Source organism: Typopeltis vanoorti, chromosome 9 (genome assembly GCF_054136105.1).
Source record: "Typopeltis vanoorti isolate ZY-2024b chromosome 9, IOZ_Tvanoo_1.0, whole genome shotgun sequence".
NCBI lineage: Eukaryota > Metazoa > Arthropoda > Arachnida > Uropygi > Thelyphonidae > Typopeltis > Typopeltis vanoorti.
The window spans coordinates 47,148,176-47,166,720 of NC_143557.1; the positions used below are offsets into that span (position 1 = coordinate 47,148,176).

Consider the following 18,545-nt stretch of genomic DNA (forward strand, 5'->3'; position numbering starts at 1 on the left):
TTTATGTGTATATATTGGCCAGTATTTGTCGGCTTCTGGTACACAGTGAAGGAAAGACTGCCAGAAGAAAGATGTGTGACAAGTGTATTTAGAAACGGAAGTGTGTTCTGTTTTTCAATCTCAATTGTGAACTGTATGCATTTGTGTTGTTTGTTTAGGTGGCTAAGGAAAGTGTCCAGTGCCATTGGACCAGATCGCGAAAACATCGTCAATGTATCTAAGCCAGACTTTGGGTTTTAAAGGAGAGGAATCTAGAGCATGTTGCTCAAAATGTTCCATATAAATCATCTTTCTCTAATGTAATTGTCTTTGATTATATTTATGAAGTGTTGTGTGTTTCTGATATAGAAGGGGGAATGACCTACCAACTCCTTGAATGTTGCCGCTAATTTCTTGGCTAGGGGTGATAAATCGGGCTATCTATACCTTCGACTATTGGCCAGAATGGTGTGTTTTGTTTGTGTATTTTTGGTAGACCGTAAATTCTCGGGGAACGAGTGTAGTGTGGAAGTAGTTTTTTGACTGTGACGGTTTAGAATAACGGTGGCACTTCCTTTATCGGCTCTAGTTATTACGATGTTCGGATTTGTTTTTTAATGATTTCACTGTCGTTAATTTGTGTTTCGTTAAGTTACTTGTTATTGTCTTCTTATGATTTATATTTAAAATGTTGGTTTCTAAACATATTTTGTCTGCTATGTTATTTGGAATGAACCTTAAGCCTCTTTCAATATTACAAATAAAGTCCAGTTCGTTCATCGATCTGGGTGCTTCGGCAAAATTTAGACCTTTGCTAAGTAGCGAGAGTTCATCTTTGTTTAAGGCATGGTTGGATAGGTTTACTATGTTGTTGTTACCTGTCGGCGATTGGTGGCTCCTGTTGCTTCTTGCTTCTGGTTGATTGTTAATGTTCACTGTGGAGAAATTCGAATATCAGAAACACACAACACTTCAACATAATCAAAGACATTACATTAGAGAAAGATGATTTATTAGTCAGTTTTGACGTCCCTGCCCTCTTTACGAATGTCTTAATGACACAATACTTCTTTTACTGAACAAATTCCCTCCAGATATCACGGCGCTCTTTGCACATGTATTACATTCTGGTTATTTTGTTTGGCAAAACGCTTTCTACTTACAAAAAGAAGGCATAGCCATGGGCTCGCCATTATCCCCCCCCCCATTGCTAACTTTTATATGGAACATTTTGAGCAACATGCTCTAGATTCCTCTCCTTTAAAACCCAAAGTCTGCCTTAGATACATTGACGATGTTTTCGCGATCTGGTCCCATGGCCACCAGACATTGGACACTTTCCTTAGCCACCTAAACAAACAACACAAACGCATACAGTTCACAATTGAGATTGAAAAACAGAACACACTTCCGTTTCTAGATACACTTGTCACACATCTTTCTTCTGGCAGTCTTTCCTTCACTGTGTACCAGAAGCCGACACATACTGGCCAATGGAGTAATTACTTTGAAAAACTGCTAAATGAAACAAGCAGTGATGACAGCACAGCACAGTGGTAAAAAACACTGACCAGGCATGCAGTCAGGAATACATATCCATACTTGAAGTAGAAAAAGCCATCAAAGGGTTGAAATGTGGAAAGGCAGCAGGAGTAGATGATATTCGACCAGAAATGCTGAAGTATGGTGGTATAAGAGTCTTACAGTGGCTGCACTGCATAGTTCAGAAAGCCTGGACAGAGGGACGAATTCCTGATGATTGGAGTAGAGCTCTCATAGTACCCATATATAAAAAGGGAAATAAAACTGCATGTGAATATTACAGAGGTATTTCCCTACTGAGTGTTCCTGGCAAGATCTATGCAAGTATACTTGAGAAACGGTTGAGAAGAATTGTTGAAGCAAAGCTTGGTGAAGAACAAGCTGGATTCAGGCCAAATAGAGGCTGTCAGGATCAGATCTTCACTTTACGACAAATAGTCGAGAAAGCATGGGAATATAACAAAGATCTGTATTTAAGTTTTATCGATTTGGAAAAGGCATATAACAAAGTGCCAAGAGAGAAGCTATTCAATACGCTGCAGTTATATGGTGTCAATGGGGCATTATATCAAGCAATACTTAGTCTTTATTTGAGTTGTAAGTCAGCAGTTAGAATTGAAAGAAGTACAGGAAGATGGTTTAATGTTAAATCTGGTGTGAGACAAGGATGTACATTATCCCCTCTGTTATTCATTATCTATATGGATCACATTATGGAGGAAAGTGGTATTAAACATGATATCAAAATTGGCGATGTTAATGTCAGCTCTTTGCTTTATGCAGACGATGTTATACTTCTAAATAAATCTGCTACAAGTCTGCGAGATTCTCTGACTAAATTGAATAGCTGTTGTAATAGATATGGTATGAAGGTCAGCAATAAAAAGACAAAGACAATGAAAATAGGCAGAATCATCGAAAATGTAAACTGTGTTGTGAATGGAGAACCTGTGGAACAAGTAAAACATTTCAGCTATTTAGGCACGATTTTTACTGAAGATGGTAAATTAAATATAGAAATAGACAACAGAATCAGCAAAGCTGGTATGGTGGGAAGTCAATTGAATAAATTCATATGGAATAAGAGAGAAATTAGTCGGAACACTAAATTAGCTGTATACAAGACAGTGTTCAAACCAGTTTTAACTTATGGATCTGAGAGCTGGGTCAGAAGTAAAACACTTGACCAAACACTAGAGACCACAGATATGAGAGTCCTGAGAAAGATTATAGGCGTGAACAGATGGCATCAATGGCAATATCATATTAAAAACGAGGATATTAGGAAAGAACTTGACATTGTCAGCACCAGGAATGTGTTAGCAGAGCTAATCTCAGGTGGTATGGTCACTAAACTAAATGGGCACGGAAAGATTAGCAAAACAAGTGTTCTCTGCCCGGTTGGCAGCAAAACGACCCAGAGGAAGACCAAGATATAGGTGGATTGATACGGTACAAAGTGCTTTAGACGATAGAAATATAAGATCTGATAATGTTGGAGTCTTGACTAGTAACAGACTGATTTGGCGGAAAATTTTAGATAGGAAATTAATAATGATGTAATTTTTTTCATGTAGTACTATCATACCCCTTGAGGGTACATGTCAGGAATTTGATGATGATGATGACTCCTACCACCACCAAACACAAAAACCAGGTGTCATTAATACTCTAAAAAACAGAGCTTTGAAGATCTGCTCCAGTGAACAAGCTCTGAAAGACGAATTTAAAGTTATCAGCAATACTTTTCTAAAAAATGGTTACAGCCAAAACACTATTAACAAAATTCTCTACAAGACCTCAATAAAAAACAAAGATAAACCAGACTACAATAAAACTATAACCATTCCTTACATTAAAGGGACATCAGATAAACTAAACAGAATACTACAAAAATACAACCTCAAAGCTACTTTTAAACCTCCTGCACAATTAAAAAGCTTACTCAACTCATCCAAAGACCCACTCCCTCCACTAGCCCACCCTGGAGTATACCGTATTTATTTAACCTGTAATCTACCATATATAGGGGAAACAGGATGCACAATTCCTATCAGACAAAAGGAACATAAACGACACATTAAATATAATAACTATGGTGAAGCTGGCCTTTCGGATCATGCCCTGAACACTTTACATAGAATTGACTGAAAAAGCACCAGTTGTTTACATCACACCAAAACATGGTATGAACGCAAATTTAAGGAAGCCTGTGAGATTCTTATCAACCACCCCAATATGAACAATAATGATGGTCTAAAAATCCCAAGCATATGGAAGGCACATATTCAACCTTTCTCTCTAAGAGTTAACTATAAACAGGACTGTAGGTAATCCAGAATCCTAAATCTCAAATAACAATTGTAATGTTAAAAATAGGACATCATTGTTACTGAAAAAAGACTATCCATAAGAAAGAATGTTTTTCTCATGTGTTACCTTAAATAGAATTTAGCTTTGATGTAGTTTAATAATTAATTAATTTGTAATTTATTTATTTATTTTTTTTTTTTTCACTAGAGGTCATGCCAGTAGAACAACTGGTGATCAAGTCATTGTTTCTCTAGCTTACTGTGTGTAATGTAACTCAGCTTGCCCTTGTTTATTTGTATATACTTCAGATGATGATCTTAATATGAAGATCGAAACGTCAGGAAATTAAAAGAGTTATTTATAACACGGTTGTAAAGTGCATAATTTCTAAAATGAATGGAAGGAATATCCATTCATTTACTGATGCTAAATTGCAGAGGGAAATAGTAAATACAGGATGTAGATTTAAATTTAATAAATGCAGACATTCATAATAATTGAAATAGGCTAATAGTGTTACAAAGGATAATGGTTGCCAGTTCAGTGTGGTAGAATGTAAGACAGTTTTGTTTAAAGAGATTTGAAGCTGTTTATTATATTAATGGAACTGAAATGCAAGAAATCAATGACGCTAGAGATTTGGGAGTGATGATGGCAGTGGGGTTATGAGGTTCAGGCACTATTTGGCAGAAGTGGAAAAATAGCACAAAGGATTATTTGATATAATCCTTTGTGCTATTTTGTCATAATCCTGTTTTTGTCATAATCCAAGGTTTCTAAGGATGTCATAATCCATCTTTAGAAACCTTGGATACAACTGCATTTTAACTACTGTACAAAACGTTTGCTTGCCCTGAATTTTTTGGGAATTGGGAAGTAGTGAAGAGGATTCGTAGGTGAATGTCAAAGATGCTGCAGCTGTGTGTAACTTATAAGGAAATATTGAAGTTTTGCAGATTACAAAATTGTTTTCCAAATAAGTGGAAAATCAGGAATCATGTGATACAAACATACTGTAAGTTACGAATTGAGTTTTATAGGATAGGTGCAGAAGAAAAATTTTTATGCATTAGGGATGCATTGGGAAGTAGAGTAAAGCGTGAATAGCAAGTATGTGAGAATTAAAATTTTTCTTAAAGGCTGTGAATGAGAGGAATAGGTTACCAAGAGAGGTTGATTGCATTGTTAGTGATTGAATTATAGAGCAGGTGTGATAGGCATTAGTCTGAAATCTTGTAATGTTCAGATAATAATATTAATTCAACAATGTAATCTAAATTATGCATGGTGTTTACATACTTTGTTTCATGTGCATTATATTTCAATTGTAGGGCTTTGCAATCCTTTTGAATACCTGCAATCCTGCTGTTCAAGAGTATTATTCTCAGTTTTGTGATCATATTGCTTGTGAATCACTCTATAATGATGCTGCTGTTCCTGTTGTTAATAAAAGGTAAAGTAACATCCTAAATAAGAAGAAATAAGAGTATTTTAGCTTTCCATGAAACGCAGATACTGATAACATTACTGTGGAATATTTATTTTTTTAATTATTAAATTAATACTGACAGGATGCTTAAGGATCAAAGCTGTATAACTGAGAGGAGACCTCCACATAGTCTTTAAAGGAATGCAGAGAACCGACCAGGACTTCTGACCTAATGTCCAATCCTCACCTTCTCGTGGTGCACCCTGTTGAGTATCTATATGGATACTGAACGAATGAGGGTGAACTGGAAATTTGGGATTTAGCTGAACATATTGTACTCTTAATGGCTTAAACCAAAATATAAAATGATGGTACAGCATGACAGAATTTCATGCCTGCTGGGACGTTCCTGGATAGGTGCATCCTGGATAGGCGTTCCTGGTTCCCTGACGAAAACAACAAGGCCCCTGTTGTTTTCGTCAGGGAACCAGGACAAACAGCAAAAAGTAAGCTATTAGAGCACATCCTAAAACACACCCCAGCTCAATATCATTAGAGTTCAAGATCGGTACTATCAACATAAGAAGCCTGAATGGCAAAGAAATGGAGCCAGCTGAGGAACTGGATAAGTACCAGATTGACATAAGAGGGGTGACTGAAACAAAAAAGGCAAAAAATGGTGAGATCTTTCTGAGCAATAAATACAAAATGTTATATTCAGGCATTGACAATCAAGGAAAAGAAGAAATAGCCATAGTAATCAACACAAAATATGAGGGTAATTTTGTTGAATGGCAAGCAGTCTCAAGTAGAGTAATTAAATATCAGAATGTGAAACTGGACAATGAGGCTTATTTGTGCCTAAGTTCCCAAAAATGTTATATTTCGGCAATGACAATCAAGGAAAAGAATGAGTAGCCATAGTAATCAACAGTAAATACAAGGCTAATCCTCTTGAATGGCAGGCAGTCTCAAGTAGAGTGATATGTTCAAATATCAGAATGGGGAACTGAACAATGACTCTTATTTGTGCCTATGGTTCCAAAAATGTTATATTCCGGCAATGAAAATCAAGGAATAGAAGGAGTAGCCATAGTAATTAATACTGAATATGTGGCTAAACCTCTTGAATGGCAGGCAGTCTCAAGTGATGTGGGTAAATATCAGAATGAGGAACTGGACAATGGAATTTGAGAAATATCATCAAAAAAATAGAATATTGCAAAAATACAATATAAGTGCCACATTTAAACCACCCACAAAATTAAAAAAGGGTGTGTAAGGATCAAAGCTGTATAACAAGGAGTTCTCTGCATAGCCTTTGAAGGAATGCAGAGAACAAATTGGGGCTTCTTACCTAATATCCAATCCCAACCTTCTCGTGTTTCACCTGATAGGTATCTGCCTATATAGTGAATGAATGAGGATGAGCTGGCAATTTTGGATTTAGCCAACCAATTTGTATTCCTATTGGCTTAAACCTCAATATAAAATGAGGGTACAATATGACAGAAATTCATGCTTATGAGACATCACCAGTTAAACAATGCCCCTGTTGATTTTGTCAGGGAACCAGGAAGAACAGCTCAAAGTCAGCTATTGGAACAAATTCTAGAACACATCCCAACTCAACATTAGCAGAGTTTAAAATTGATATTAGCAACATAAGAAGCATACATAGAAAAGAAATGGAACTAGCAGCAGAATTAGATAAGTACAAGATCGACTTAATAGGTGTGACAGAAACAAGATGACAAAAACAGGTGAGATCTTTCTAAGCAACAAATACAAAACGTTATGCTCAGGCAATAACAATCAGGGAAAAGGAGTAGCTGTAGTATTAAACACTAAATACGAGAATAATCATCTTGAATGTCAAGTAATATCAAGTAGGGTGATGTGGGCAAATATCAGAATGGGGAACTAGACAATGAGACTTATTTGTGCCTATGGTTCCACAGAAGGTTCTACTAAGGCAGAAGTGGAGAATTTTTTGAGGCTTTAGAGAAAGCAACTGACACATTGAAAAATGAAAAGTTGGTCCTTGTTGGGGATCTAAATAGCAGAGTGGGAAATGATTGTGAGACATACAAAAATATTTTTGGGAAATTTGAAGCAAAGAGCAAAGCTAATAATAATGGCAAAAACCTGTTGGATTTCTGCTCAGGATGTGGACTGGTTAATACTAACACCATGTTCCAACATAAAAATGTGCACAAATTCACATGGAGTGAAGAGTCAAGGAATTAGAAAAGTCCCATTGACTATGTATTTGTTTATAGTGATATTTTCTCCCTGGTGCAGGATACCAGAGTGTACAGAGGATTTGAAATTGGAAGTGATAACCATTTAGTCTTAAGCAGGATAAAATTGAATTTATGTTGAAAAGAAGAACATGTAAGAAAGATTTAAAGCGAATAAAAGTTGAGCAGCTCTCAGATGTGAACTGTAGTCTAAAATATAACATGATTGCAGAAAAAATGAAAGCTTGAGAACAGGAACCAAACCTTGGAAATTCAGTGGCAAGCCTTGAAGAAAACCTGATTGATTCAGCCAGAGAGGCATGTGGTGAGGTTGTCTGTAAGAATAGAAAAACCAGAATTCCATGGTGGACACAGGAAGTTAAAGAGACAGTGAAAGAAAAGAAGCAGGCATATCAAATGTTCTTGGCAAATAAGTCAACTTGTGCTCTTAGAGAATGCAGAGACAAATATAAGAAAACTAAACACTGTGCTAGCTAAACAAAAATCATGGGAAGAGTTTGGTAAGAATATAGAAAATAAATATCAAGAAGGTGGCAAGATATTCTGGAGGTTGTTGAAGAAGCTCAGAAATGGAGGAAAGAGTGCTGTAAAAGGAATTAAAGATGATAAAGGTGACATGAAAATGGGAGAAATAGATATCCCTGAAGTATGGAGTAACTACTTCAAAAATTGCTAAATGAAACAAGCAGTGATGACAGCACAGTGGTAAAAAACACTCAACAGGTATGCAGTCAGGAATAATTATCCATACTTGAAGTAGAGAAAGCCATCAAAAGCCTGAAATGTGGAAAAGCAGCAGGAGTAGATGATATTTGACCAGAAATGTTCAACTATGGAGGTATAAAAGTCTTACAGTGGCTGCACTGCATAGTTCATAAGGCCTGGACAGTGGGAAAAATTCCAGATGATTGGAGCAGAGCTCTGATAGTATCCATATATAAGAAGGGAAATATAACTGATTGTGAGAATTTCAGAAGTATATATCTGCTGAGTGTTCCTGATTAGACATATGCAAGTATACTAGAGAAACGGTTGGGAAGGATTGTGGAAGAGAAGCTTGGTGAAGAACAAGCTGGATTCACGCCAAATAGAGGCTTTCAGGATCAGATTTTCATTTTACGACAAATAGTTGAGAAATCATGGAAATATAACAAACATCGGTATTTCAATTTTGTAGATTTGGAAAAGGCATATAACAAGGTGTTAAGAGAAAAGCTATTGAAAACGCTACAGTTATATGGTGTCAACTGGGCATTATATCAAGCAGTACTTAGATAGAAATTACAAAGTGCCTTAGACGATAGAAATATAAGATTTGATAATGTTGGAGTCTTGACAAGTAACAGACTGATTTGGAGGAAAATTGTAGATAGGAAGTTAGTAATGATGTAAATTTTTCATTTAGTACAATCATATCCTGTATACCCCTTGAGGATACATGTCAGGAATTTGATGATGATATAGTTATTACCCTCTGTATACAAGTTGCTCAGACGTGAATATATTTCAGTCACAAAACATTGCATTTTATTTCCTTGGACAAAGTAAAACCAAGTATATAATTGCTTGGTATCTTTAAAATATGATAGAACCAAGGTAAAAAAACTTTCAACGTCTTTCTCTCATCTAGAGATTTTTATTAATAAGGTCTAGCACCTTTTGACTACTTGTATATGAGATATATATGTCTTCTGCATTACTTCAGCCATTGTTTCTCTCTGAGGTTTGTCTCTCATTATGGATACCATTTTACACATCTGAAAGGGTGTATGTGCTTTGTATTATGGACTACATACTAAGGCAAGTGATGTGAAGTCATTAGCCACGATATACAAGTAGCTCAGATGTGAATATACTTCACGTGCAAAAGATTGTTTTGTTTCTTTGGATAAAGGATTAAAGCCAAGTATATAATTTCTTGGTATGTTTTCATAGAACATTATTGTGCACTTCTTCAGATTGATACAATAAAATACAACATGCAACACACATTGAATGCAGGACTGAAGTATCATGTTCATAGCTCAGTGTTACAGGATATAACGTATTTTGTCTCATAGCCTAGTTTATCAGTACATGGATTTCTGATTCATACCCCTCAGAACTGATTTAATATCAGTCCTGTGTTTTTATTACACTGGGTGAAATGACTTCTATGGGCACCTGTTAGCAGCAATAATATGGTATACTAACCCATAGATCCTACAGCCATTGTTCCAGTGACTCCTCTCTTGTAGCAGAACTTAATCATATACACCATACCTTCTTATTTAATGGCCGCAGTTTCAGTATTATCAAAAAAAAAATAATAATCAATCATTCTGCCAGTACTGGACCTTCTCTTCAGAAAGATTTTAGTAAAGCTATCATCATCCCCAATGTGTGAGGCACTTCAGAAAAAATAGCCAGTATCTTAAAGAATACGGTCTGTGCATGGCTTTCAAGCCCCACTTGAAACTAGCTACCTTTATCTATCCACTAAAGACCAAATCCCTCCTCTCATCTCCTTGAGTATATTGAGTTCCCTGTTACTGCCAATTGTCCTACTATGGACAGACAGGAAGATCAACCAGTATCCATATACATGAACATAAAAAATACATCTGCAGTAATGATTATGGTCAATCAGTCCTTGCAGACCATGCTTCATTGCAGGAAATAAAGAAGAGGAAGACCGTTTTTAGAATCCACAGCTGATCTCGAAAAATCAGCCATAATTTAATAAGTATGGTTGCATTAAACTTCTCAAAGATATGGGAAACACTAGTACTCTGAGATCCCAGTTTATATCCTAGACCATCACAGGTGTCCAAACTAGTGATGACCCTTGTTCTTTGTCAACATTTCACTTAGTTTTGTGTTTATATTACGTGTCATTTTACTCCCTAATGATGTCTTAGTGACCGAAACAATATATAACAGGAATTAAATATCTGAAAGCACACCCAAACTCAACATCATCAGAGTTAAAGATCGGTACTATCAACTTAAGAAGCCTGAATGGCAAAGAAATGGAGCTAGCTGAGGAATTAGATAAGTACCAGATCGACATAATACAAACTGGTGAGATTTTTCTGAGCAATAAATACAAAATGTTATATTCAGGAAATGAAAATCAAGGAAAAGAAGGAGTAGCCATAGTATTCAACACAAAATACGAGGCTAATCTTATTGAATGGCAGGCAGTCTCAAGTAGAGTGATGTGGGCTAATATCAGAATGGGGAATTGGACAATGAGACTTATTTGTGCCTATGGTCCCACAGAAGGTTCTACTAAGGTAGAAGTGGAGGAATTTTTTGATTCTTTACAAAAAGCAACGGACACAATGAAAAAGGAAAAGTTGGTCCTTGTTGGTGATCTAAATAGCAGAGTAGGAATTGATTGTCAGACACACAAAATATTTTGGGAAAATTTGGAGAAAAGAGCAAAGCTAATAATAATGGCAAATACCTGTTGGATTTCTGCTCAGGACATGGACTGGTTATTACTAACACCATGTTCCAACATAAAAATGTGCATAAATTCACATGGAGAGAAGAATCAAAGAATAAGAAAAGTCTCATTGACTATGTTAATGTTGTTAGTGATGTTTGAAATCGGAAGTGATCACTATTTAGTCTTGAGCAGGATAAAATTGAATGTCATATTGAAAAGAATAACATGTAAGAAAGTTTTAAAGCGAATAAAAGTCGAACAGCTCTCAGATGTGAACTGTAGACTAAAATACATGAAGATTATTGAAGAAAAAATGAAAGAGTTTGAGAACTGGAACCAAACCTTGGATATTCAGTGGCAAGCCTCGAAGAAAACCCTGATTGATTCAGCCAGAGAGGCATGTGGTGAGGTTGTCTGTAAGGATAGAAAAACCAGAATTCCATGGTGGACACAGGAAATTAAAGAGGCAGTGAAAGAAAAGAAGAAAGCATATCAAATGTTCTTGGCAAATAAGTCAGCTTGTGCTCTTAGAGAATACAGAGACAAATGTAAGAAAACTAAACACTGTGCTAGCTAGACAATAGTCATGGGAAGAGTTTGGTAAGAATAAAAAAATAAATATCAAGAAGATGGCAAGATATTCTGGTGGTTTGTTGAAGAAGCTCAGAAATGGAGAAAAGAGTGCTGTAAATGGAATTAAAGATGATAAAGGTGAGATGAAAATGGGAGAAATAGATATCCTTGAAGTATGGAGTAATTACTTCGAAAAATTGCTAAATGAAACAAGCAGTGATAGCACAATGGTAAAAAACACTCAACAGGCATACAGTCAGGAATATATATCCATACTTGAAGTAGAAAAAGCCATCAAAGGTTTGAAATATGGAAAGGCAGCAGGAGTAGATGATATTCGACCAGAAATGCTGAAGTATGTGGTATAAAAGCTTTACTGTGGCTGCACTGCATAGTTCAAAAAGCCTGGACAGAGGGACGAATTCCGGATGATTGGAGTAGAGCTCTAATAGCACCCATATATAAAAAGGGAAATAAAACTGAATGTGAGAATTACAGAGTTATTTCCCTACTGAGTGTTCCTGGCAAGATCTATGCCAAGTATACTTGAGAAACAGTTGAGAAGAATTGTGGAAGAAAAGCTTGGTGAAGAACAAGCTGGATTAAGGCCAAATAGAGGCTGTCCCGGGGCAGAGCTGACTACTACCGGGTGCGTCCCCAGGTGGCGGATCGGGGAACAGCCTTCAGATATGGAGGTTAGCTGCGATATAAGCAGAGCAATCTGGCGAATAAGCAGCCGTGGACCAACAGCGACTGAGCTATCAGGGCGTGGGGGAGCAGAAGCGGTAACTCTGTCTCACTTAAAACCTCACAAAGCCCAATGACAACTCGGTGACATGGCGAGTAGTGCCGCCATTAAATAAGTACCTACTGGGTTTACCGCCCCTGACATTGGGAAGCAGCATTGTCAGTACTGACACAAGGTTGAAGCCAAATGATGACGGAAAAGCTTGTGATCAGAGATTTGCAGATGGCAATATGATTATATTGTGTACGTCTGTAATACTGCAGAGCAGAAAGCAAATGGAGAAACTACTGCTCTACCTTATCTCCAGAACAACCACCATGGCGAGCAAACCCTTACAATTGGCCCCAAGTTCCCGGCGTCCCTTAAATGGGACAGGGGTGCGAAGAATCTCCGGGCTCAAAATGGTGTCCACTTTTAAAATAGCAACTTGGAATGTCAGAACTCTGTATGAAGCTGGCAAATTAAGAAATGCCACAAGAGAAATGAAGAGGCTGGGCATCCGGATTTTGGGAATTTGCGAGACAAGATGGCCAAGATCTGGAAAGTGTCAACAAGATAATATGACAATGTATTACTCTGGGAATGATGAGAATAAACATCGACATGGTGTAGCTGTAATAGTAGATGAAGAAATCAATAAATCAGTAATAAATTGGATTCCATTTTCTGAAAGGATAATGCTGTTACAACTTAAGGGAAACCCCGTTAACATAAATATCATCCAAGCTTATGCACTCACAGCTGACAAAAGTGAAGAAGATGTTGAAGAGTTTTATGAACACCTAAAAGAGATTAAAAACCTAACAAAGAAACATGATATAAACATAGTGATGGGTGACTTCAATGCAAAAGTGGGAAGAGGGGGTGATGGAGAAATTGTTGGCGAACATGGCTTAGGCACCAGAAATGACAGAGGAGATCGCCTAGTCCAATTCTGTCAGGAAGAAGATCTAACAATAGCAAATACCTGGTTTAAACTTCCACCCAGAAGACTGTACACTTGGAAATCACCTCAAGATAACCAACATAATATTGTCAGAAATCAAATTGATTATATACTGATAAATAAAAGATTCCACAGTAGTATAAAGAGTGCAAAGACTTATCCTGGAGCAGATATCTCATCAGACCACAATCCCATAGTTGCAGAAATACGTCTTAGATTAAAATCAGCTAAAAAATCACAAAAGAAGAAAAAGAAAATTGATGTAGAAAAACTGAAAGACCTGAACATAAATAAAAACGCCAAGTCACAGCTTAACCTACGATTACAACAGATTAACATAGAAGAAAATAAAAGTGTGGAATCTCTTTGGAATAGCTTAAAGAATGCCATCGTAACAACAAGTATTGAAGAAGTAGGTTATGTGAATAATATAAAACAACAGGAATGGATGACAGATGAGATTCTTTCTCTTATTGATACAAGAAGAATGTATAAAAACAAAGACCTAGCCAGGTATACAGAAACACATAACATCATCAAGAAAAAAATAAAAGAAGCCAAGGAAAATTGGATGAAAAATTTATGTACTGAAATTGAACTGCTTCAGAAACAACATGATAATTTCAATCTGTATAAGAAAATCAACGAAATTTCCGGAAAACTGAGGAAAAAGCAAATAGTGTCTCTAAGAGACGAAAATGGAAAAATAGTTCTAGAAGAAGAGAATAAAGCACAGATTTGGATAAAATATGTAACAGAACTTTTCAATGATACTAGACAGAAGCCTATAAATATAAAAGATAACATTCAAGGACCAGCAATCATGAAATGCGAAATAGAGAATGCTATACAAACAAGTAAAACAGGAAAAGCCAGTGGACCAGATGGTGTGCAAACAGAATTTTTAAAATTAATCGAACCAGATAACATCAAACTTCTTGAAAAACTATTTAATAAAATATATGAAAGTGATGAATTTCCATCAGATTGGCTCAAATCTACATTTATCACTATCCCAAAGAAACCCAAAGCGAATTCCTGTGGTGACTTCAGACTTATTAGTCTAATGAGCCAAACATTAAAAATATTTTTGAAAGTAATTCAGAATCGCATTTATAGAAAAAGTGAAGAAACTCTAAGTGAAACACAATTCGGCTTTCGGAATGGTTTTGGTACTAGAGAGGCCCTTTTCTGTACCCAAATATTGATACAAAAATGCATAGAAAAACAGAAATCTGTCTTTATGTGTTTCATAGATTTTGAAAAAGCATTCGACAAAGTCAGACACACCAACTTAATAGAAATCCTTCAACAAATAAGGCTAGACGAACAAGACATAAGACTAATAACAAATCTGTATTGGAATCAGTCAGCTACCGTTCAATTAGACAACATTACCACCAGTGATATTAACATCAAAAGAGGAGTGAGACAAGGATGTGTGCTCTCACCACTCCTGTTCAACATATATGCAGAGGTAATCTTTAAAAAAGCATTGGAAGAATGTCCAGAGGGAATCACAATAAATGGAAAAATTGTTAACAACCTACGATATGCAGATGACACCGTGCTAATTGCAGATAACATTATGGATCTCCAAAAACTCGTTGACAGAGTATACATAGAAAGCCAAAGAATGGGAATAAATATAAACATCAACAAGACAAAATACATGATCATCAGTAAACATCCAGTCTCATCAATGAAACTGACACTCAATGGGAAAAATATTGATCAAGTGTCAAGATATAAATATCTTGGTTGCTGGCTTAACGAATGGTGGGATCCAGAAATAGATATAAAGACAAGGATTGAAGTTGCACGGCAGTCCTTCATGAAAATGAGAACACTATTCTGCAATAAAGACCTAAACATGGAAGTCAGATGCCGAATGCTGAAATGCTACGTGTGGTCTATTCTGCTCTATGGAGTTGAAACATGGACATTGAAGGCGACAACCATCAAGAAAATCGAAGCCTTTGAGATGTGGCTATACAGAAGAATGCTAAAGATATCATGGACAGAAAAAATTACCAATGAAGATGTCTTAAAATCCATTGGCAAAGCTAAACATCTTTTACAAATAATCAAGAAACGAAAAACATCATATCTTGGACACATCATGAGAAACAGCAAATACCAACTTCTACAAACTATTTTGGTAGGAAGAATTGATGGCAAAGGAACTAGAGGAAGAAAAAGAATATCATGGTTTGACAACATCAAGACGTGGACAGGAAAGAGCAGTGCACAACTGCTCAGATTAACACAAGATCGCAGTTTGTTCGCCAAGATGGTCGCTGACCTTCGATAGAAGATAGCACAATAAGAAGAGGCTGTCAGGATCAGATCTTCACTTTACGACAAATAGTTGAGAAAGCATGGGAATATAACAAAGATCTGTATTTAAGTTTTGTTGATCTGGAAAAGGCATATGACAAGGTGCCAAGAGAGAAGTTATTCAATACGCTACAGTTATATGGTGTCAATGGGGCATTAAATCAAGCAATACTTAATCTTTATTTGAGTTGCAAGTCAGCAGTTAGAATTGAAGGAAGTACAGGAAGATGGTTTAATGTTAAATCTGGTGTGAGACAAGGATGTACATTATCCCCTCTGTTATTCATTATCTATATGGATCACATTATGAAGGAAAGTGGTATTAAACATGATATCAGAATTGGAGTTGTTGATGTCAGCTCTTTGCTTTATGCGGACGATGTTATACTTCTAAATAAATCCGCTACAAGTTTGCAAGATTCCCTGACTAAATTGAATGACTGTTGTAATAGATATGGTGTGAACGTCAGATATGAAGGACAAAGACAATGAAAATAGGTAGAATGGTTGAAAATGTCAACTGTGTTGTGAACGGAGAACCTGTGGAACAAGTAAAACATTTCAGCTACTTAGACACGATTTTTAGTGAAGATGGTAAATTAAATATAGAAATAGACAACAGAATCAACAAAGCTGGTATGGTAATAAGTCGACTGAATATATTTATATGGAAGAAGGGAGAAATTAGTTAAAACACTAAATTAGCTATATACAACATAGTGTTCAAGCCAATTTTAACTTATGGATCTGAGAGCTGGGTCAGAAGTAAAACACTTGACCAAAGACTAGAGACCACAGATATGAGAGTACTGAGAAAGATTAGAGGCAGGAACAGATGGCATCAGTGGCAATATCATATTAAAAACGAGGATATTAGATAAGAACTTGACATTGTCAGCATCGAGGAATGTGTTAGTAGAGCTAATATCAGGTGGTGTGGTCACTTAAACAGAATGGGCTAAGAAAGATTAGCAAAACAAGTGTTCTCTGCCAGGTTGGCAGGAAAACAACCCAGAGGAAGACCAAAATATAGTTGGATTGTTATGGTACAATGTGCCTTAGACGATAGAAATATAACATCTGATAATGATAATATTTGAGTCTTGATAAGTAACAGACTTATTTGGAAGAAAATTGTAGATAGGAAGTTAGTAATGATGTAAATTTTTAAATGTAGTACTATCATATCCTGTACACCCCTTGAGGGTACATGTCAGGAATTTGAGGATAATGATAAATATTATTTTTAATCCTTTCTCACTGTTTCTCTATTAAGCCTCTAACATGGGTTTGGTATGGTAATAGCTGATTGTTCAACCTTTTCCATGTATTGGTTCACTATCTGTGGAAAGATTGCTGCACCCATTGTTCAAAAAAGTTGGAATTTGAAGGAAGTGTTCTCTAGGCAATGTTTTAAATGTTTAACAGTATCATGAGCAAAAAGTCTTCTAAAATTGAGAATGTGGAATTCCAATTCCTTCTCTTGTAATTGATGAATAAAATTTTTACTAGAAAAAATTAGAACATAAATCTGGATTGGCCAATCTGGCCAATCCAGATCCAAACGGCAAATCACCGAAATACTACACACAGAATTTAATATTTATGTATGCAAATATAAAGCGACTTGTGAGATGATACGATGTCTGATCCAGTGTAATAAAAACTAAGCCTGATATTAAATCAACTCTGGGCAGTAAGCAAAAGATATCTACATATTGTTAGACTGTGATACAAAATATGTTATATTCTTGTAACAACGACCCGTTCTTGTGATATTTCAGTCCTGTATTCAACATCTGTTTCCTGTTGAATGAATTAGAAAAAATGTTTTCTAATTCATTCAACTTTTTATTTAGACATCTCCATGTTAATGACTCTTTATATTTGCATTTATTGTATCAGTCTAAAGAAGTAAACAATATTGTTGTGTGAATCTAGTTGATTTATTAAATTCATTTCAGACAAATTGTGGAGACTACAACTTTGTTAGAAATAAATACTTTAATTTACATACTTTTCGACCTTCATATTAAAGTCTCTTTTTCTCTCTCTCTCTCTCTCCCTCCCTCTCTCTCTCTCTCTCTCTCTCACACACACACACACATGCACAGAGAAAGAGAGAGAGAGAGAGAGAGTCAAGCTATATTACCTTTCAAACAGTATGCTAAAGAGATAATGATTTGATCAATGGTTATTCTACTGGCCTGACCTCTAGTAAAATGTAGAGTATACTCTACATAGAATTGCCTTTCCAGTCAATTTTTATTACAGCAAAAGTGGTGTCCGAATTTAACTTGGGTGTTGTTATATTAGCGTTAGGATCATGGATTAAGTACAGTCCTCTTTATAATTAAATCTTAGACGGAAAGGTTATATGGGTAGAATATGTGCCTTCCATATTCTTGGGATTTTTAGACCATCATTATTGTTAAGATTAGGGTGGCTGATAAGAATTTCACAGGCCTCCTTAAATTTACATTCATACCACGTTTTGGCCTGTTGTTTACATCACACCAAAATGTGGTATGAATGTAAATTTAAGGAGGCCTGTGAAATTCTTATCAGCCACCCTAATCTTAACAATAATGATGGTCTAAAAATCCCAAGAATATGGAAGGCACATATTCTACCCATATAACCTTTCCATCTAAGAGTTAATTATAAATAGGACTGTATTTAATCCATGATCCTAACTCTAATATAACAACACCCAAGTTAAATTATGACACCACTTTTGCTGTAATAAAACTATCTATATGAAATTGTTCTCTGATGAATGTTATAAACAGAATATAGCTTTGATGTAGTTATTTTATTTTTATTTTTGTATATAAATATATATATATGTGTGTGTATATGTATACTCCAGATGATGACCTTAATGTGAAGGTCGAAACATCAGAAAATTAAAGTAATTATTTCTAAAACGGTTGTAGTCTCCATAATTGGTCTGAAATAAATGCTGATCACCA

The 18,545-nt window shown here is 35.9% G+C and overlaps 1 protein-coding gene across 1 annotated transcript in view; it reads left to right on the forward strand.

Annotated features, from left to right (window-relative positions):
• Positions 1-18,545, forward strand: part of l(2)k05819 (transmembrane protein 94-like protein l(2)k05819) — a 740,582-nt gene that overhangs the window by 202,569 nt on the left and 519,468 nt on the right. The window contains exon 8 of the mRNA XM_090398052.1: positions 5,166-5,287. Within this exon, the coding sequence (XP_090254178.1) occupies positions 5,166-5,287 (122 nt within the window). The remainder of the gene's footprint in view (positions 1-5,165; positions 5,288-18,545) is intronic.